This window comes from Cucurbita maxima, unplaced genomic scaffold (assembly GCF_002738345.1).
Source record: "Cucurbita maxima cultivar Rimu unplaced genomic scaffold, Cmax_1.0 Cma_Scf00028, whole genome shotgun sequence".
In the NCBI taxonomy this organism is placed as follows: Eukaryota; Viridiplantae; Streptophyta; class Magnoliopsida; order Cucurbitales; family Cucurbitaceae; genus Cucurbita; species Cucurbita maxima.
Window position 1 is genome coordinate 2,684,829 of NW_019272044.1, and position 22,204 is coordinate 2,707,032.

Genomic DNA, 22,204 nt, shown 5'->3' on the forward strand with positions numbered 1-22,204 from the left:
GCATTGGTTTTAGGGTTAAAATTTGCATTGAACCAACATACGGGTTCAATTCTTACCAAAATCTTGTATTTGTTAACAAATCATTAGGAGGAGTAGTCTCGTTGATTAATTAAGAGGAGGATCATAGATTTATATGTAGGAACACTATTCCATTGGTAGCTCACATGAGACAACCCTGTTCTCAGTAATGAGGTCAAGGTCGAGTTTTTTTTTTTTTTTTTAAGATAAATCTAACCAACATGAACTTAGACGTAGATGAGTCTTACCGGAATAGCCATTCACGGAGAACACAAGAAAATGTCTCCTTGGCCTCTGCTGACTCAAGGAGAAGTAGAGTGAAATGGATCAAATTAAAAATATACCATTGAGGCACGTGAAGTTAGGTTAAGTTCTCCAAGTCAGATTTTGACATTAACAACGGTAATAATAATAATAAAAATAAAATAGGGTTTATGCTTTAAAATTTTTTGAACTTGATCGAAGTGATAATCGATTACCTTACTAAGTATATACATATTAAATAAAGCATAGCTCATATAACGATAAGATAAGGTAAGAAAGTGTAACAAAATAATATATTCAATAGAAGCAAAGTGGGTATGGAAGTTTGGGTATTTTGTTGATATGTGACCAAATCCCATAAAACAAGGTATGGATGTAAATTTGACAAACATTTAATTAATTAAAAATAAAGTATTAATGTGAGATTCTCCCTTAAATTTGACCAAATCAATGTTTTTAAATAAATGTTTGAATTTCTTGTCTTCACAACCCCTTTTGTCTTTGTCTTACCTTTGGTTAAATTAGTCAAAAACATTTTGAATTTGAGGTTATGACCTCTAGATTACCCATGCAAGATTTTTTTTTTTTTTTTTTTTTTTTTAAACAAGACTGAAGTTGTAGATTATTTATTTATATATATATATATATAAATTGAGTTAGATAGGGTTGGAATTTGACAAGGTTAGAGACGGGAAATATAATCTTCGTCCTCAGCCTTATTTATGTTAGTAAATATAAGACATAACTTGATTGAGGATAATCTTTTCTCTTAAAAACAACTCAAATATTGAGCAATTAAGAATTTCATAGTCAGGCCTATAATATCCCTTAAATTTACCAAAAATTCCAATTTTACCTCTCTCAACTATAAAAGTTTCATTGCAACCTTTTAATTTTGAAATTAAAAAAAAAAAATATATATATATTTTATAAAACTAAATTTTTTCAAAAATCTAGGGGTATAGTTGAAATTTATCAAGATATTTTGTAAAGTTTATTTATTTTTAATTATGAAAAAAAAAAACAATTGTAAATTATCCCAATGTAAGAAAATTCAAGAGATTTAATTTATTAATTTGTATAGAAAACAGAAAAGAATTAAATGCTTTGAATCTTGTTCCATATATTCACAAATTAGAAACCCTAATGTAGAATTCCAAGGGATGGTTGACATTTAATGCCATTATTAATTAATCTTAATAAACAATTAGAAGACTGATTTATCTTAATTATGATTAACAAATATGTCAGTCTTAAATTTTTATTTATTATATTTAATTCCCGCATTTATTGCTCCCAAGATTATTTCATAATTTTTTATATTGTTGTCAGAAAATAGACCAAAACCTAATAATAATAATAATAATATTATTATTATTATTTTATTTGTTTGTATTTAGTTTATGGTTTTCTTAATTCTAAACCCTAACCTAAGCAAACAACCAAATCTTAATTAATAATTTAAATTCTCTATTCCCATATTTCTAAAAAAATAATATATAAAATAGAATAAATTACATGGCCCTATAAATAAGGATATTGCTTTTCTTTGTCATTATACCATTCTTTTTATTTAATTCTCTACTATTTTTTAATTTCTTTTTTTTTTCCATTCACTAAATAAAAAAGAAAAAAAGTGGTTCGATCAAATTTACTCGTTTGTCGAATAAGTTCATAGGTTCCTTAAAATTAGTTTGAGTTGAGTAGTGTCGTTTTTAATTCCATAATTATTATTTTTTTGATTACTTCCTTTTAAACTTTTTGAATACAATTTTTTTTTTAAATATATATTAAAATTGAGCTACACATTTTAATTCAATATTTTAAAATAAATAAGTAAATATTTTAAATATTAATATTTACTTTCATTATAAATAAATAAAAGAAATTTAAACAAATGAAACATCCAAATCAACTCAACCCAACTCAAAATTTAAGATTGGTCCAAAAGATTTTTTTAACCCAACCCATATACATTCCTACTGTTCGGGGTGACAAAAAAAAAAAAAAAAAAAATCTTAACCCAAGTTTCAATCCAATGAGATTGAAAAAAAAAAATGACTCAATAAATTAAACATAGTTTATATCAATTACTTGATGATAAATAACTCTCAAAATCCAATTATTTGGATATGAATTGATGGAACAAATTTATGTAAATATACTAAGAACACTATAATTTATTGTGGAGAGAGAGATATTAATTAATTAATTAATTAATTAATTAATTAATTAACACAAAGAATAAAAAAGGATAAAAGGGTCAAAGTTTAAGATAAGGTTGTAGGCTATATATTCTACATAGGGTTGAACAAACCCTAATTAAAATGCCCATTGTCTAAACCTATTTAGCTTTATTATAAAGTTTCACATTTTGCCAATAATCTTTTGACCAAAACATCTTTCAAATTAAATAATAATAATATCCAAATTAAATATTACAAAAAAAAAAAAAAAAAAAAAAGTTTAAATGTTTTGTATAGTTTTTCCAAAAGTAATAACTTTAAATGTAGATTTTTTTTTGTTGGAGGATGAAAAAGAGAATTCATGTTTTACGGGAGATTCCACGTCGATTCGAGAGGGGAACGAACCATTCCTTATAATGGTGTTGAAACCTCTCCCTAGCAGATATATTTTAAAATCGTGAGACTAATGACGATATGTAATGGGTCAAAACGGACAGTATCTGCTAGAGGTGGACTTCGGCTATTACAAATAGTATAGGGTTAAGATACCAAACAATGTGTCAGTGAGTACGTTGAGCCCTCAAGGAGGGTGAATTGTGAGATCCTACGTTGGTTGGAGAGAAGAACGAAACATTTATTACAAGGGTGTGAAAACTTCTCCCTAGCAAACACTATTTAAAATCGTGAGGCTAACGACGATATGTAACGGGTCAAAATGGACAGTATCTGCTAGAGGTGGACTTAGGCTATTACAAATAATATTAGGGTTAGACACCAAATAGTGTGCCAGTGAGGACGTTGGCCTCCAAGAAGGTGAATTGTGAGATCCTACATTTGTTGGAGAGGAGAATGAAACATTTCTTATAAGGGTGTGGAAACTTCTCCTTGTATTAGAGCTAGACACAAGACATTGTGTCATTGACGACGCTGGGCCTCTAAGGAGGGTGAATTGTGAACTTCTACGTTAGTTGGAGAGAAGAGCGAAGCATTTCTTACAAGAGTGTGAAAACTTCTTCCTAGCAAACTCGATTTAAAATCGTGAGGCTAATAACGATATGTAAAATCGCATTGGATGTTGTCTCGGTTCATTCATATACGCTTCTAATGTTTATAACTATTGTCGGGTCAACTTTGATTAAAAAAAAATCCACCATTATTTGTGTCTTAATCGAAATGTCGTAAATTGACACGATTTTGTGTAACCCTTTCTCGTATATAATTAATTAGTTTTTCCTCCTCGAGAGTTTCTTAAAAAGTTGTTTCATTCGATCAAAACACTTCTTTTAAAAGATATCCCGAACCCGACCTTTAACTAATGAACAACGAACTATCAATTAATTGATGTAAATTAACAAAGTCAAAAGAAGATTTAGTTTCTAAACCATTACCAATTCCAATATGATAATTTCATTCATGGTAACAATCTTCAAGATGCAACTTAATTTATGTTCTTAAGAAGAAATTTTCTCAATTTCATGGCAGTGCCGAGTTCGTTCCTCCCTCTTTCTCTGTTCTTTCTCTTTCTCGATCTCGATCTCGATCTCTCTATCCCTTTCTCTATGTGCCTACGTTGTCAAGAATGTGTTGATGAAGGAGTATATGAGAGTGAGGAGGCTTTAAAAGGTCGTGGGGCGGTTATCTCCTGCGAAAATGACGCCTCATCGAAAATCTCGCAATTTCCGACGAGGTTTGAATTTATTTATTTTAAATATGGGTCGTTAGAGAAAAAGTTTTGTCTCTAATAATAAAGCCTAAATTTCCAAATTAACAATAAAATCTTCCATTTTTAACTTCTAGAGAAATCAATCATGAGTTTCAATATATAAACAAAGGGGAAATTAGCAAAAAAAAAACCCTAGGATTCTTTTTTTCCCCTTTTTCTTCAAATTAGGGTTTTGAATGAAATGGGAAATTTTCTTGTTCGTTTTATCAAGCGAAAGCAACTAAGCTCGTTCAATTCCCACAAATGACCTTAATCAATTTCGAGAAAAATATATTGAGAAACATTTTAGGGTTTAGAGTTTAGGATATGAGACTCACGAGCTACAATGTTTTTTGTCAAATTAAGGGTCAAAATTAAGATAAAACTAAACTTATAGACCTATCTAAAATAACATCGATACACGTTCAGACCCGGTAAATGATAACTTGAACATAACTCAAACGTTGAAGCACGAATAATGTCGATATATTTTAACAATGTTTTCTATAAGTTAAAGGTTCAAATCTTCGCCCTTAATTTTTTTTAAAAAGTTTTGAGGTTAAACGTAAAAGGTAAGGGGTAGTTTGGTAATTATGCCACGAAAACGACATTGGGATGAATTTTTGGGAAAAGAAGAAAAAAAAAAGAAAAAGAGGGAATGATGAAAACAAAGCATTGGTTTCAGTTCAAAAAAAGGGAATTTTGTGAGTGAGAGGAAGCTAGAAAGGTAAGAGAATGAGTTGTTAAGGGACAAATCCACATATTAAAGTTCTAACTCTAAAATATTAAATTTAAATAAATATATTTTCCATTTTTTCTTATTAAAAAAAACTAAATTAATAAAAATATTATCTAATTTTACTTTTTTTTTTTTCAAAAATACCCTTAAACTTGATAATACTTATTTTTTTAAAAAAAATTAAATATATTTTTATGGTTAGTACCCGTTTTAAAAATACTCTTAAATTTTTAAGTAATATTAAAAAGTTTGAAGATAATCTATGAAATGTTGATAGACGTTCGTAGTTTTATTTGATAGCATATTTCAAATTATTATTATTATTTTCTTAAATTCAATAAAATATATCTTAAAATAAATCTCTCTGTGAAGTGTCATTTTCTCACATATACTTCACTCAAAAGAAACAACCATTCACTTCATATACCTTCTGCTCTCTCTCTCCCAACTCTCTCCCAAATCTCTCTCTTTCTCTCCCAAATCTCTGCCACTACTCTCTTAAATTTGATAAAAACCCCCTCTTCAAAGAACACCAGAAATCTCTCTCTCTCTCTCTCTCTCTCTCTCTCTCTCTCTCTCTCTCATCAGTTGAAGAAGAAGAAGAAGAAGAAATGGAACTGTTTGGAGGGCAACCAGACTTATCTCTTCAAATTAGGCCTCCAAATTCAAAACCCTCTTCCAAGGGAAGCTGGAGAACACAGCAACCCATTTCCTCTATTCCTTCACACAACCCTCTGGATTTCCTCTTTTTCAATAACTTCCCTTCTTCTTCTTCTTCTTCTTCTTCTTCTTCTTCTTCTTCTTCTAATTTTGGCCCTTCTCTTTCTAATCCTAATCCCTCCCATTTCCTCCACCACCATCTCCTCCCCGCAGCTACCAATGTCGGTGGTGGTGGTGGCGGCGGAGTTTTCCACGGTCATCCCCGTGATCTTCATCATCAAGGCCTTGGATTCTCGACACCCATTAGGGGAATTCCCGTCTATCAAAACCCTCCTTCCTCTTCTTCTTCTTCCTCTTCTTACCCGATATTTGGGAGTGGCGGTGGCGGCGGCGGTGGTGGCATTCAATTTAACTACAACGCCCTTCGATCGAGATTATTGGCGAGGTTTCCAGCCAAACGGAGTATCCGTTCGCCGAGAATGAGGTGGACTACCACTCTCCATGCTCGTTTTGTTCATGTTGTTGAGTTTTTAGGTGGCCATGAAAGTAAGTAAAAGCTTACACTCATATCTCTCTCTCTAACTTTTTCCTCTCTCTTTCTTTCCCATTTTTTCTCTCTCTAAAAAGCTTGCAAAGATTCATTCCTCTCAAAGTTTTTTCTTCAAATTTCTCTTTTTTGAGCTTGATTGAAAAAACCCACCTTGTTTTTTTTCTTTAATTCTTCACTCTCTCACTACATATTTGCAAATTTTCATCTCTCTCTCTCCTCCTTTTCTCTCTCTAAAACTAGAGAGAGAAAGAGAACTTTCCAAAAGAAAAAAAAATGAAACTCTCTCTCTCTCTAGACATGAATTCAACAGCTCTGATTTTTATATCTGAAATTTTTCGATGTGGGATTTGATGATTAGGAGCCACACCCAAATCAGTTCTTGAGCTCATGGACGTCAAAGATCTCACCTTGGCTCATGTCAAGTCCCATTTGCAGGTTTGAATCACTCCCTTTCTCTCTCTAAAAAATGGGTTATTTACGTTTGAATCACTCCATTTTCTCTCTCTAAAAAATGGGTTCTTTAGGTTTGAATCACTCCATTTTCTCTCTCTAAAAATGGGTTCTTCTCTCTCTAGAAAATGGGTTCTTCTCTCTCTAGAAAATGGGTTATTTAGGTTTGAATCAGTTCTTGAGGTGTGCTTAGATTCAAAATAATTAGGAGTATGGTGGGGTTGGGGTTGGTAGCAAAGCTGGTCGGATTATGAAGAAACTTCTGCATTATTGTACTTTAATATTTACGAACCTGAAACCATTAATATATGGCCTTCACATTTCTAACTATAAATGTTTCAAACTTCAAGGGCCTTTCATAAATTTCTTGCACTCATAAGGGCTCTTCTGCAATTTTTCTTTCTCCACCTTTTTTTTTCACTTTTAGAGAGAAACAGAGAGAGAGAGATTGGTTCGAGATGTAATGTTTTCGGACTCCCCGTCCGTCTTAAACGACTCTCGGAGTTCATGCTGATAACGAGAAATTATCCGAAGAAACCGTCACAACCTAGCTAAATAATTTCTGTGATATCCCACATCGGTTGAGGGAGGATAACGAAACACCCTTGATAAAGCATATTCGTTTTAAAAATCTTGAAGAAAAGTCAAAATAAGACAATATCTGCTGGTGATAGGTCTGAGGCCGTTATAGTTTCAATTCACCGTTAGATGTGTGGGAGAGAAACTGCAAACGTATCCCGAGCTTGTATTAAGTAGTTATGAACATGTCGATAAGCTTTTGAATCTACATTTAACGGTTGTTTTCACGATGGGCTCGTTAAATAATTTTTCTTCTTCTAAAATTAGGGTTTTTGTGATATTTATATAATCCCTTCATCTCTTTTTACAGATGTATAGAACGGTAAAGACCACTGACAAAGCTGCTGCTGCTGTAGCTTCTTCCGGTAAATTTAACCCTTTTTTCATCAAAGTTAGCACGTTTTGCCTAATACGTTAATTTTTTTTATTAGAATTAACACGAGTTTAAGTTACGATATAAATGTAGGGAATTCGGAAGTTTACGATCAAAATAGGTCATCGAGAGATACAACAACAAAAGATACAACGTACGAAAACGAGAAGTCATCAAGAACAAGACTTAACACTCCGACCACTGATTCTCCTCGGCATCAACTCTCGCCATCCTTCCACCAAGAATTTCGTAAAACCGTCAATGGAGAACAAGATCATCGTCGTACTCACACCGACCTTCCTGCCTTATGGAGTAATTCTTCGAGGTAAAACATAAAACCCTAGCTCCCTTCTCGAGAAATTATTAATACATATGATTGTCTATTCTAAACCGTTTGATATACGAGAGGGTTAAAAACGATACGATGACGTTTTTTTCTTTTCTTTAATATTAGAGAAGCTTTATTCCAAGGCATTATTCCAAAGGATTCCTCAGACAACCAGGCCTCTCAGCTTGATCAGGTACTTCATTTTCTAATATTTATAACAATTATTTTCCAAAATTAAATGCTACCCATTTCTTAAAAATCAGTAAAAAAATAGATTTTTACATAATTAATTTAATTTTAATTTAATTTTTAATTTTTTTAAAATATTAGAGATATTTGGAAGACAAGAGCTCAAGCCATGAAAGAACATCAGATGGAAGCTCACTGACAAATCTTTCAGCTGGAACCAGCCCACAAAAACCCAATTTGGAATTCACTTTAGGAATATCCATTTAGAATTTATTATTATTATTATTATTATTATTATTATTATTATTTGTAATAAAAATTTACCAGAAGAGAAAAAAAAAATTAATCAAAGGAAAAAAGAGACAGAAAAATAACCAAAAGAAGAAAAGAGTGGAAAAAAAACATGTTTTTTTTTTTTTTTTTTGATGTTTTTTTGTTTTTCATCAAGGTTGGCTATTAGTATATTCTATGTGAAATTATAATTAAGAATGTAATTTCTTTTTAATATTTCTCGATGTAAATACATAAAAATCAAGGCCATCATGCATGCAATTCATTTTGAGAGAATTTTCTATTTATTTCCTTTATTTTTCAACTTTGTTAAATATTTTTAAATTAAATTTTCTCATTTCTAACAAAATTTGGAACATGGAACCGTGTTAGGAGTATTGCGTACTTAAACATTATACCAATTGTGGTTGGCCCAATAGTTTTCCGTGTGACGATGACCTAGAATAAGTGGCGATTCAAATTACAGTTTTAGGTCACTGCCACGTCATTCTAGGTCGATCTTATAACTTATGATAGATTATGGACGTTTTCTAAATAAAGGATAACGTTTGTTTGTGTTTTTATAATCTATCCTTTCTTAATGTTGTAGACCCCAAATCACTTGTAGATAGTACTAATAGAGCTGATAATAAAACGAGATTAGTATTTATACTGCCGTAGAGATCTCAATTTTCATTCTCTTCGAATTCATATTTTTTAGCAAATGAATACCTGTGAGATTCCACATCAGTTGGAGAGGAGAACAAAACATTCTTTACAAGGGTGTGGAAACCTCTCTCTAACAGGCGAGTTTTAAAATCATGAGGCTGACGACGATACATAACAGGCTAAAGCGAACAATATTTGTTAACAATGGGTTTGAGCTGTTACTAATGATATCAAAGTTAGACACAGAGCTATGTGCTAGCTAGAACGCTAGACACCCGAGAGGGTGGATTGTGAGATCCGACATCGGTTTGAAGAGGGAATGAAACATTTCTTATAAGGGTGCGAAAACATCTCCTTAATAGACGCGTTAATATCTACCAACGATCTCGTCACCAACCTACCCTATTCTAGTTCGTACCAAAATTTAAAAGTTACCCTAAGAGTCATTATCAAAATCATTACTTTAGTTATTGCACTTTGAATTTGGGAATTTGGGAATGGATAAAAGCCTTAAAAATGCCACATTTACTTTTGTGACTTTTTTAAAAAGAATGGCTCTCAATTGTAGTTTTGAATGCCATTTCACCAACAAAGGGAACAAAGTATTACCCTAAACCCTTTAATTCATTACAATTTATCTTTTTTTAAAAAAAAATTATTAATAATTATAAAAGAATTTGAATAACCCACGAACTAAAATTTTCATAATTGATGAACTGATGAGTCGTTTTCGAATAATTCTCGATAAGTACTTGTTTACTAAACTAAGGTCTTCTTAACTGATGCATTGATGAGTCGTCTTTGTGTCCCGACTTTTAATAATTCAAAAAAGTTAACTATAAGTAGATTTATATTCGGTTCTCAATCATTTAGCTTTTGAAATAGATGAATAATGCCAACCATTTAGGTTTGAACGAGAGAATAAAGATATGCACGAACAAAAAGATAGGTATTACTTATATCGCTTTTTTGAACATGGAATATGGTGGGCGAACTTGTTGAATTTCAACATAGACATTGAGTAAAATGAGTTAGCTTTAACACGGTTTCTCTTTATTAAAATTATACGAGCCACTTTTTTCTTTTTATTTATTTATTTATTTTATTTTGCTGGTGAAAAATCATCAACAACAACTTGGAAGAAAAAGTCACTTAAAATTTATATTAAAATTAAAATAATTAATATTGAAAAATAATGGGAACTTTAATAAATTAAAAATAATAATAAATATTTCATAAAAATAAAATTTTAATCTAAAAAAATACACCCAAAAAGTGAGAATTCCAACTTTATTTTTATTGTTTTATTACTCACAAAAGTGGACGAAAATTTATTAATACAATGAATGAAATGAAGAATTATTTTTAGTATTTATTATTTCTAAATTAATTTTAAATATAATAAATAAAACTTGCACGTAAGGATCGAAAAGTAGTTGCCGTCAAAAGCCACAAAAATAAAATAAAAATAAAAAATTAAAAGAGAGAATAAAAGTTATATAGTAATTACTATATGAAAAAAAAAATATTATTACCATCTTTTCTTCGAAAATAAATAAATGAAATAAATTGATACATTACGACTCACAAAGAAAAGAGCTCATATGAATCTTCTCAATAGAAACCCCGAGCCACTTAGAACAGAAGTGGACATATTTGATCGACGATCAAGCAAATTATTTGGGAGGGCGTAAAGTAACATCATGAATACGGAGATTCGTTCCTGTCGAAGATTATAGAGAACAGTACGCTAGGTCACTCTCCATACCATTTGATACAGGCACTGAAACGATAAACCAAGTCATAATTTTGTGTCGTGTTAAGATATTTAAAGGACGAGGCTAAGAACGTTGAGGATGAAAATGAGACATTGAACGTTTTTTTTAAGCGTAGCCTATACGTTTTTTATATTATATTTTTATTTGTTAACTTATATTAATTACCACATTGATTCCAATTTTATTTATAACAGCTTTTAGATTTGCCTTTTTTGCTAAGAACACACACGTCGGTCAATAACATTCAATTGCAGAACCGAATTGTCAAATTATTTAACCATCATTACATTTGCGTTTAGGCCCACTTAATTCCACGTGGCGAAATCCAACACCCTTGATTTTCGAGCCCCTGCAGTCCCTGTCTTCCGTCAGATATGGATAGCGACGTGTGCTCTACTGGACCCTACCGTCCTTGATTTCATCTTTTTTTAAAATTAAAAAATATATAAAAAAAACCCTAAAGTTTACAATTTGTCTAAAATACAATAAATTAAACTTTTTAAAAAACATTTTAGACTTTAAAAAAGAAATTAAAAAGTACTCTATATCAAATATACTTTAAAAAATGTTTTAAAAATAGTCGTTTTTTAAATTTTATTAATACTTTTAATTTTTTTAAAAAAATACAAAATTACCAGGTAGTAATATTAATGTCTTAAATTAATAAAAAAAATTAAAAATTTGGAGATAATTTATAAAGTGTAAAAAGACGATATGTATTGGTATATTGGTAGTAATACCTTTATTATATTAAAATTAAAAGGGTTTAATGATACTTTATATATATATTATTATTATTTTTTAAATATTTAAAATTATAAATGGTTGCGTAAAGTTCAAATTATAAAATTTCCTTAGCACAACACAACGCATTATAAGGCGATATTCTCGCGGGGAGAAAAGAATAAATAAATAAAGCAATCGCACACACGCTTTCAATTTCTTCCCACGTGTGAAAGTGACATTTCAAAAAGAGCCGCAGTGGCTAAGCGACACGGTCAAAGACTCAGCACCCAGCGTCACCGCCAATCACCGTTGAGAGCGTTTTTAATTTATTTCATAATTTGGAAATCATTTTGTATATGATTGATGCCTCGCTGACGGCCCTGTCACCCTAGCACCAGTGTCGCACCTTTGTCCTTTCTACCCTTTTCCGTTGGGCAGCACGGGCAATCCAAACCTATTATACTCGGATTGTGACCATTCTTTATTAGTCCTGTCCTCTCGGGCAGTCTTTTCCTTTTCTACCCGGCATTCAAGAGGGCTATTTATTTTCTTTATTCTTTTTATTATTTATTTATTTATTTTTACTGAATATTAGAATGTATTTAAAATTGTACCTAATTACTTTAGCCACTTCTTTTCTCTTTATTTGTTCCCTGGTCCAAATATTCTTGCTATTTTGTCTCTAGATCCTTCCCCATCGATGCTTAATGGTAACGTTAGCAAAATAACAGTAGATCCTTACGAACAAATAAAGTTGATGCTCGAGGATACAATGGTTAAAAAATACGTAAAATAATAAAAATTATCATATATACTAACAGAATATACACTACTATAATATAATATTTAGAGAATATATTAGTTATAAAATATATATTATATATTTTATTTTATTATCAATGTTTAATTAGTTTATATTTTTTCTTATTTGTAAGTATCAGTTGTAGTTTGTATCATATTTAAAAGTTATGAATATCAATGGGAATACAAAGTTACGATTCTAATTCTATTTTTGTTTCTCATTCTTAACATGGTATCATAGCACTGATCTTGGTATGAATATTAAAATTTTCTCTTGAGTTCGGGTTTGGTATCAGAGCCAAAGCCAAAACCTAACTCAATCAATGAAGCCTTCACAGTTACTGATCATCCATCGTGATAAATCAAATCGAGTATCACAACAACCGTAACTTCCTTCTTTCAATAGCTTCCAAACCATCATCATTGTTTCCGAATCTCAATCATTCTACTAGACCTCTACTAGATCGAGAACTGTGGTTGGCAAACTGTTCTCGATCATCCAATATCAAGAATACGTTATAAGGATCTTCAAATTTCTCACGAAACATGTCAAAAAAAACGTATGAACAAATATATATGTAAAAAAAAAATGAAAATTATCATATATACCAACAAAATACACGATTCTTTTCAATAACTCAATCATAAGAACTTCAAAGTGAAGCATGCTCGGTTTTAAAAATTTATTTGTTCGGTGATTATTTAAATTTTTTCAGAAGCATGTGAGTGAACATAAAACATGTTAAAATGAAAAAAAAAATATTTTTTTAAATCTCCTAAATGTACTCATAAAAATTTAGAATAAAATACTAAATAAAATAAATTAGAGGGGTGAATTTGAAAATCCCAAAATCAAGAGGGGGTGGATGGAAAAATAAGTTGTCAGAACCTGTGACACTCTGACATTGTCATAAAGTTTTAATATGGATATTAAAACAATAATATAATAAAAACATTTATATATTTTTATATAAAATTTATCCCATAGTCTGCAGTGAATCATTCATTCATAATGGTAGGTTTTGAAAATGCAGTGTATGAAAAGAGGACGATGATGTGACGTGTGCTGAATTGTATGTATTATGACAGCTCCCTCCCATCTGTTTGGGCCCCACTTTTTTGTCGTTTTCCACACCATAAAAATAAAATTTGGTCTTTTAATTCCAAGCACGGAGCGAGAGCTCAAACAAACACTGAGTAGTGTACCAACGAGTATGTTTGTCCCCAAAAGAGGTAGATTATGAGATTCTACATCAGTCGGACAGAGAAATGAAACATTCATGATAAAGGTGGGTAAATCTTTTCTTAATAAATGCATTTTAAAAGTGTGAGGTTGACGGTGTACGAACAAGATATATAAAAATAAAAAGAAGGTAAATTATGAAATATAATGTGAACGCCCGAGCCCTATTTTACTTGTGATCGACTGTAATAAAATGAGTAAAAAGATAGATGCTCGGGATTAAAAGACTGTAGCAGTAATTTTTTATCTAAAGTATGTGGAAACGTGCAGGAAACACGAATAACAGTAAAATTTATCTTTTTTTTTTCTCCGATTTAATATTCTAAAATTAATTTTAAAATACCTATCATATAAAATAAGTTTTTCATTTTATATCTCGTTAAAAATTTGAAAAGAAAAATAAGAAAATTTTAATAAAAAATAAATACAAATTTTTAAGAAAAGGAGGGCCCATTAGCAAATATTTGGGCCTTTTAGGTACAAAAGGAATTGGGCCTTGAAAGGCGTCGTTGAGCCCACAGTATAAGTATCAAGTTATGGGCTCATTTTGGAGTGCTGAATATAAAATTCAAAAGACTCCGGTCACCATGTGCCGATCGCGCCTCCTGTAAACTCCTTATCCATTTTCCTCATTTTCTTCGCGCGAAGCTCTAATGGCTTCGGCGAGCTTTACCAGCGCTCTGTGTTTCTTTTCCCAAAACACTATAAGAAACCTCGAGGTCTCCTCTCCGATCTTCTATTCTAGCTCCAATGGCGTCGAATTCGCTTCCAATTCCATCGGTCTCACTTCCTGCACCGGCCTCCCTCCTGCAACTTCTCGTCTCAGTTCCCGTTTCACTCGTAACTGCTCCTCCAGCACCGCTCCAGTTCGCACTTTGGATTACGAGGTACTTCTTCTTCTATGATGTTTTTTGTTTAGTTCGTGGAAAAATTGGAACTCTGAATTGTATGTCGCTTCTTTTATATTGTTGAATCTCTTTGTAGTTTAGTCTGTACTAGCTGCGTTCATGATTTTTGGAAGTATTTCTTGGATAACCTTTCGCATTTCCTTCCAAAAGTGGTAAGCATTGTATCTGGACTGATTATTGTTAGAATGTGCTTCTCTTTTCCACTCGTTACTCTAGAACGGTGTATTTGATCAACATTCGTTGAACTAGAGGTTACAGAGCTGAAGTTTTGTATGCAGATGCCTTGTTGAAGCTGTGGTGAAATTTTGGGTGCTGTTTTATGTGTTGTCTTTATAAGACATGTAAGAAGTTTATTAGCAATGAATAATCAATCCATTTGCATTAGTTTAATACACATAATGTTTGAAACAAATTGGTTTATGTATCTCGTAATTACCATAACTCACTAAAATAGCATAAGAAATGGCAGGAAACATTATAATAATTGCTACGGTTGCATGTGTTGTGGCCATTAGATGACGAGTTCTAACATCATATAAGCATTAGCACTTTATACTAAATGCACTCACCCAATAAGGATGATTTTCTTCGTTCCCCTGTCTTTTACCCCCCTATTTACTAAATGAAATTCATGCAGTTCACCGATGGTTCTTCTGAAGTGGAACTGAGGTTACAACTTGAGACTCAAGACATTCGAAGTTCAAAAGATGTTTTTGTGGATGCAAATGAAACCTCTTTGACTATTAGAGTACGACGCTTGGGATCTATTGTTACTCTTCTGGAAACAAAGCAACTATTTGAGAAGATTAAACCTGCAGAAACAATATGGTTTGTCGTTGTTGTCATTGTAGATAACCTACTACATCCAGTATGAATTTCAATTTCTGAATATGACATTGCTTATGTTGAACAGGTATATTGATGAAGATCAACTAGTTATAAGCTTAAAGAAGCATGATCCAGACTTGAAATGGCCAGACATTGTAGAGTCTTGGGAATCCCTAACAGCAGGATCTACACAGCTTCTAAAGGGAACATCTATATATTTGATAGGGGATGCGACAGATATTAACCAAAAAGTTGCTCATGAACTCGCGGTTGGACTTGGGTACGGTGTTTACTCTATCTTGGGTCATTTTAATCTTCCAACGGTCTAAGTTGATAATGGTCGTCACATAAATTGCTAGTTTATTTGAAACGACTGATTGTTTGTAATGTTCATCAACCGAATTGTGGCCTTGTAACATAACAACTTAAACAAGGTAAATATTTTTCTCCAGATAGTACATACTTCATCAGTTATCATAGGTAAGAAAAACGTTAACTCCCATTTTTCAATTATTAACATCAAAGACTTTTGACAAATTTATGCCCTCTAGGTGTTTTGAAATGCCCACTTAACCGTGTGCCTAGGCCCATGACATTCCTCAATGCTCAATGCCTACTAAGGAAAGTTTGAAGTTTAAATTAATACAACTATTAGTTTGAAGCTTATATCAAAGTTTTGGGGCATAAATTTATTTCCCTCCAAAAAAAAGTCTTACCTCGGAGGAAGAAATCTATTAATATTCTTAAAATGTCCTTGTTTTTTTTCCCTATAATCTCAAATAAAAACTATGCTTTCTTAAAATTTTATCACGTTATTTTTTGTCATACAATATTTCTTCATATACAAATAAATTATTTACATATTTCTTTTGTGTATTCATAAAAGCCCACACTTTTTTTCGCCTCGTACTTGAGCCATGGAGGGCTATCGTGCTCTAGTGTGCCCAAGGCTTTAAAAAACACTACCCCTTTCTACAATTATTCCTGCTAATTTTGTCAAACTTTCATCTGAGAAATTTTATTGGCTTCATTCTTAGGTATACTCCACTGAGTACAAAAGAATTGCTGGAAACGTTTTCCAAGCAGAACATTGATTCATGTAAGTACTATTTACTCTAGCCATGCTTTGATGCCACTAATTACCATCAGGGTTGTTGAGGATTGTGGTTGTTGAGGATTGTTGGGATGGAGTCCCACGTTAGCTAATTTAGGGAATGATCATAGGTTTATAAGCAAGGAATAGTATCTCCATTGGTATTGAGGCCTTTTGGGGAAGCCCAAAACAAAGCCACGAGAGCTTATGCTCAAAGTAGAAAATATCATACCTAAAATGGTATTAGAGCCATGCCCTAAACTTAGCCATGTCAATAGAATCCTCAAATCTCGAACAAAGTATTGTGAGGTTCGAAGGTATAGTCAAAAGTGACTGAAGTGTCGAACAAAGGGTGTACTTTGTTCAAAGACTCCAAAAAAGGAGCCGAGCCTCAATTAAGGGGAGGCTACTCGAGGGCTCCATAGGCCTCAGGGGAGGCTCTATAGTCTACTTTGTTCGAACAAAGGGTGTACTTTGTTCAAAGACTCCAAAAAAGGAGCCGAGCCTCGATTAAGGGGAGGCTACTCGAGGGCTCCATAGGCCTCAGGGGAAGCTCTATAGTCTACTTTGTACGAGGGAAGGATTGTTGGGGATTGTTGGGATGGAGTTCCACCTTGTCTAATTTAGGGAATGATCATGGGTTTATAAGCAAGGAATAGTATCTTCATTGGTACGAGGCCTTTTGGGGAAGTCCAAAGAAAAGCCATGAGAGCTTATGCTCAAAGTGGACAATATCATACCACTGTGGAGATCCATCATTACTAACAAGGGTCTTATAAACTTCTATCCCTTTCAACCATAAACACAGAGTTTTTCTAGAGAGAAAAACGGATTTCCTTGACTACTAACAATTTAATAATTTGGTCTATATTGATTCTGAGGTCAGAATATTATGTACCTGTCTCTTTATTTCTCATCTATTAGAAAAGTGCAGAATGGAAGGCCCTCACTAAAAAAGAGGACTCCAAGCCAAAAGGGAAGCACAGAAACTTGCACAAAAAAGATCCCTAATTTTTTGTAACAGAAAATAGTGGGTAATCACAAAATAAATTTGAATTAGGAGTCTAGAAGGAAGCGCTAAATGCGCTACCTCCTCATGCAACTTCTTCTTCTTCTTGATTTGAGGACTCAAAACTGCTTCTATCATCTCATTGAACTAAAAAAAACAAAAACTCTACCCCAAGAAATTCCATTTTATGGAAGTAAAAAGGCCCACGAAATATGATTCATATCCTCTGCCATGCTCTTACACACCAGTTACGACCAAAGACAAAAGAATAGCTTTAGTATTGATTCTTCTGAGGGCTGCAAGCCAGCAAAGAGCTGCATATTCTCTAAAAATTTAAACTTCCACTGAGTAAAGAAGAAAGAGTGTGTGTGAGAAGAAACCGAAAAGACACCAATCATAACAAAGCAGAAATAAAGCGAAAAACTTAGAAATTCTCAGTTGCAGGGGTCGGCCTCGGCCTCCCACTGTCGAACATCCATGGTGATTGCCACCATTCTTGTTTCTTCAGATAGCATTCTTTTTGAAGCTTTCTGCTCCCCCCTTACCATCCCAACACCATTTGGCGTTGGAAATTTCATGACTTGGCTGTAAGCTGATGGAATGGCCTTTAATTCGTGTAGCGTTGGTCTCCCTAAGAGTGCATTATAAGCTAAAGAACAATCCACCACAAGGAAGTTCACCATCTTCCCTACTGACTTGGAGTTTTCCCCAAAGGTCATGGGAAGTTCAATGTTGCCTTTAGAATTGATACGATTGTGCCCCTGAGAAAGTCATCGAGGATGATGACTAAGTTAAGTGGGAGAGAGTGTCACAACCTCACTGAGAGAAAGTAGGGTGTGACCCCCACACGTAAGATAGCTAAGAGGCGACTCTCAAGTGGCGCCCATTCGGCCACATGAGGATCAAAATTGAGAATTGCCATGATGCGACTAAGGAGCACAGTGCATCATCCAACACACCTAGAGTGCATTGAAGCTAAGTAGAGACATACGCAAGGTTCGAGAGAACGAGGGGACACGAGTGCCGAAGACAAGCTCGAAGAGGGTTGGGTAGGACCTCGGGCCATAACCTCAGAAGTCGGGATTTCAATATGAGTTTTGGTACGCGGCTTGAGAATTAAGTCCGTCTGTATGAAAGATGAAAGTTCACCAAACCTTCTCCGAGAAGGGTTGGACAGCTCCTTAGTCGCTCTCTTCCGAGGTTCATTGTATTAAATGTTGTCAAAGATAGGACATCGGTTGAACTTCCTCCATTGACCAAAATACGATGGACTTTCGATTGGCGATGGTTAGAGCTACCACCAAGACATTTTGAGATGGATGGAGGGCCTAAACTCTTTAAACTCGATATTTTGGGTCACACTCTGCACATGGGCTGAGTACACTCCATTGCCCTCAGGTGCAAAGCTATACTCGTGTGACCCAACCCAACGCCTTTCAGAACCTTGAGCAAGACCGTGCAATTAAACCCAAAAATAAACCTAGCCAAGTGTGTTGATGCGCTGATCCTGACCTTAGATACTTGTAGGGAAGTCTCTTATACTGCGGTAGTAAGGGTCCTACTCTCATTAATTGATTTTCACATCAACATTTTATTTAGTGGTGTGAAGTTTAGCTACAATAAATGTAGTTTTATGAAAGGGAAATTTCTAGTGTGAGCATAGTGGGTACTACGAGAGTATTGGAAAATTTTCTGCTACTCAAGTTTAGTTTCAACAAATTCTAGATAGATGTGTGTTTTTGCCTCAAGACTTGCGAGACTCGCCCATACTCCAAGCTCACTCATTAAAACAAATAATAATAGAAAGAAAGAGACTCAGTTCATTCCTTAAGGAGGCAAGGAACTTACATAACCTCGATCCGACCCAATTTGAATTTTTTCAATATTTTCCACAAGGGTGTTCCCTGCGTGAATTTCTCATCTTTGGATGCATAGGTAGACATTGAAAGATACTCCAACAATTGTGTGAGGAATACTAACAAGTTCCACATTCGGTTCATGGTTTATAAGTGAGGACAATTATCTCAGGCCGTATGAAGCCTTTTGCATGATTCCTAAAAAAAAAAACCATTAAGGCCTATGCCCAAAGTGAATTATGTTATACCATTAAAAGATAGGCGGAGGGTGTTTTGTTCTTATCCAATTATTTTCAAATCTACAACTTGAAATTTTTAGAAAATTGGTGTAGCCAAAGAAAAAAGGGGAAATTCTCTCCAAGGAGTCTAAACTCAATATTACCAATCCAATGTTAATGAATACAAGAGAGCAATTCTCTATTTATCTTTATAGTGAATTGGAACAAACCAAAAGTTTAAAACATAAAATTAGAAACTAAAAGGATTTATCCAAGAATTAACCCGAACTACTAAGGTTAACTAACTATCCTCGCATGCATATTCACAATAGGAGGCTTAACATCAGGTTCCTATGATTTACCATTTACCTCAAGATTTGATAGTGCCAACTCAGACAGAAGCAAAATTGCGTTACACGCTTTGAAATGACTTTTATCCCCGATTTTGCAGTGTGTTAATGACTAATCAATTCCAGGGATGCTTGCCGAAGGCTCTGATGCTGTAGCACAAGCAGAAAACGCTGTATTAGAAAGTTTAAGCAGGTATATCCAAAACTTGTCCATCTTTTTAGCATTTGCTTGATTAATAGAATTGGAGAATGTATGTTCTCTTTCCTGTTGATTATGCAGCCATGTACGTACTGTTGTTGCAACGCTAGGTGGTCGACCGGGAGCTGCAGGAAGAACTGATACTTGGAGACATCTTTATGCAGGATTCACTGTCTGGCTTTCACAAACTGAGGCTACGGGTAACTTCTTCCATACATTGTCTCTGTTCTGTTCTATTTAGTTCCAAAAGAAATAGAAAAAGACAGAAGAGAAACATTTATAAATCTCTATGGGATTAAATTAAGCATTTACTTTCTTTGTCCTATGGATTTCTTTCCCTCGATAAAACTGTTTTTCAGAACCTGAATCTCGGTCGATCTTACCTCATTCACCCTTGTCAGATCATTAATTTTTTAGGCTTTATTGGTAAATAAGTGTCAAGCCAGTATGAAACAGGAGAGCCCTTTCCGGGCAAGGTTCTTTAGGCTCCGTTTTTCCTCTAATATTGAGGGGTTGGAAGAATCCCGCATCATCGCAACTTTTCTGAATTTAAGAACTTGATTCTTTAAATGCAGATGAAAGTGCAGCTAAGGAAGAAGCTAGGAGACATATGCAAGACAGTAAGGTAGCATACTCAAACGCAGAAGTTGTAGTTAAACTTCAGGGTTGGGATGATGCTCATTCCAAAGCAGTGGCTCAGGCAGCATTAAGTGCCCTTAAGCAACTTATTCTGTCAGACAAAAACCTTCCAGGTATACTTTGTGTCACCTAATCTGGAATTCTATTGTATTTGGAATAACTTGCATAAAACATTGTTTTTTTAAACAAAATCAATTCTTATATAAACTATGGAGTATTTATAATTTAAAGTATGTTTAGCATAGATCGATCGGGTATGTTTGGAATACCTTCTAAGTTAAAACTCTTTTGAAAAAATTATTTTTAACAAAAAAAAAGTAATTACATCTATTTTTTTTTCTTTTTTCCAAAATTGTGTTTTTAGTAAAAAAAAAGTCTTGGTTACTTTATATTCAAAAGTGATTTTACTAAATCATAAATATGTTTTTATTTCTTAATACATATTTTAAGCATCAGTTTTAGTCATCTAAAATCATTTTTAAAAGTTACAGTAAACCTATTAGACGAACACGACTCTCCACAATGGTATGATATTGTCCACTTTGAGCATAAGCTCTCATGACTTTGCTTTGGGGTTCCCCAAAAGGCCTCATCCCAATGGAGAGAGTATTTTTTTATATTATAAATCCATGATCATTCTTTAAATTAGTCGATGTGGGACTTTCATCATCCACCAATACCTCACCTCGAACAAAGTGCGCTCCTCTTAGTCGAGGCTCGACTCCTTCGGAGTCTTAGTCATTTTTTACTGCCGTCGAGAAGGCTTGACTCCTTTTCTTTTGGAGTCCTTTGTTCGATATTTAAGGATTTACCAATCAACACAACTAAGTTTAGGGCATGACTCTAATACCATATCAGACGAACACGACTCTCCACAATGGTATGATATTGTCCACTTTGAGCATAAGCTCTCATGGCTTTGCTTTGGGCTTCCCCAAAATGCCTCATCCCAATGGAGAGAGTATTCTTTGATTATAAACTCGGAATTAGTCGATGTAGGACTTTCATCATCCACCAACAAAACCCACACTTCATAATTATTATATTTTCTAAATGTACTCAGAAAATTTTATTTTGTTTAAAAAAAGAAAATTTTCCCCGTTTCATACCCACTACATCTCACACAGAAACATGACTTATTTCTTGTTACATGTTGAGATAAAATTAGAAGAATATTAATGCATATATATATATTACTTCAGACAGTGTTACTGATAGATTGGGGACTAATATCAGATCTGATGCCATTGAATTATGATCCATACGAATATGATATCATACTGACATGTATATGAATTTCACGATTGTCGATATGAAGTCCCTTGTTTAGCTTGAACTTTGAGGTGTTTGTTATGACTCAAAAAACACCCACAAACAACAAGAATGAGTATTTATTGAAAATATTAGTAGGATATCAGTAAAGGCTATTATAGTACTTAGCTAAGCTAGTGGTATTGGTTATAAATAAAGGACAATTGTTATATTATAATTTCTCTTGATATTGTAATATATTACTATCTTCGTGATTTTTTTTTTTTTTTTTTTTTTTTTTTTTTTTTTTTTTTTTTTTTTTTTTTTT

At 33.2% G+C, this 22,204-nt stretch overlaps 2 protein-coding genes across 6 annotated transcripts in view; both read left to right on the forward strand.

Moving 5' to 3' along the window:
- Nucleotides 1-5,364: 5,364 nt before the first annotated feature.
- On the forward strand, nucleotides 5,365-8,373 carry LOC111465238 (probable transcription factor KAN2). 5 transcript variants are annotated; one of them, XM_023109590.1, is made up of 7 exons: nucleotides 5,365-5,797; nucleotides 5,948-6,115; nucleotides 6,478-6,554; nucleotides 7,459-7,513; nucleotides 7,597-7,846; nucleotides 7,973-8,042; nucleotides 8,180-8,373. In XM_023109590.1, exons 1-7 carry the CDS (start codon nucleotides 5,521-5,523, stop codon nucleotides 8,303-8,305), a joined length of 1,023 nt encoding a protein of 340 aa, XP_022965358.1. In that variant the 5' UTR covers nucleotides 5,365-5,520; the 3' UTR covers nucleotides 8,306-8,373. The 5 variants fall into 5 exon arrangements, with proteins under 5 accessions (XP_022965358.1, XP_022965354.1, XP_022965355.1 ...); XM_023109586.1 differs by having other exon boundaries at nucleotides 5,365-6,115; XM_023109587.1 differs by having other exon boundaries at nucleotides 5,365-6,115; nucleotides 7,976-8,042.
- A 5,706-nt stretch (nucleotides 8,374-14,079) lies between these two features.
- The window catches only part of LOC111465239 (probable inactive shikimate kinase like 2, chloroplastic), an 8,943-nt gene continuing 818 nt past the window's right edge, over nucleotides 14,080-22,204 (forward strand). Inside the window, exons 1-7 of the mRNA XM_023109591.1 lie at nucleotides 14,080-14,412; nucleotides 15,071-15,261; nucleotides 15,347-15,541; nucleotides 16,299-16,360; nucleotides 19,914-19,980; nucleotides 20,068-20,186; nucleotides 20,562-20,738. Coding sequence (XP_022965359.1) covers nucleotides 14,179-14,412; nucleotides 15,071-15,261; nucleotides 15,347-15,541; nucleotides 16,299-16,360; nucleotides 19,914-19,980; nucleotides 20,068-20,186; nucleotides 20,562-20,738 — 1,045 coding nt within the window. The 5' untranslated portion in view covers nucleotides 14,080-14,178. The remainder of the gene's footprint in view (nucleotides 14,413-15,070; nucleotides 15,262-15,346; nucleotides 15,542-16,298; nucleotides 16,361-19,913; nucleotides 19,981-20,067; nucleotides 20,187-20,561; nucleotides 20,739-22,204) is intronic.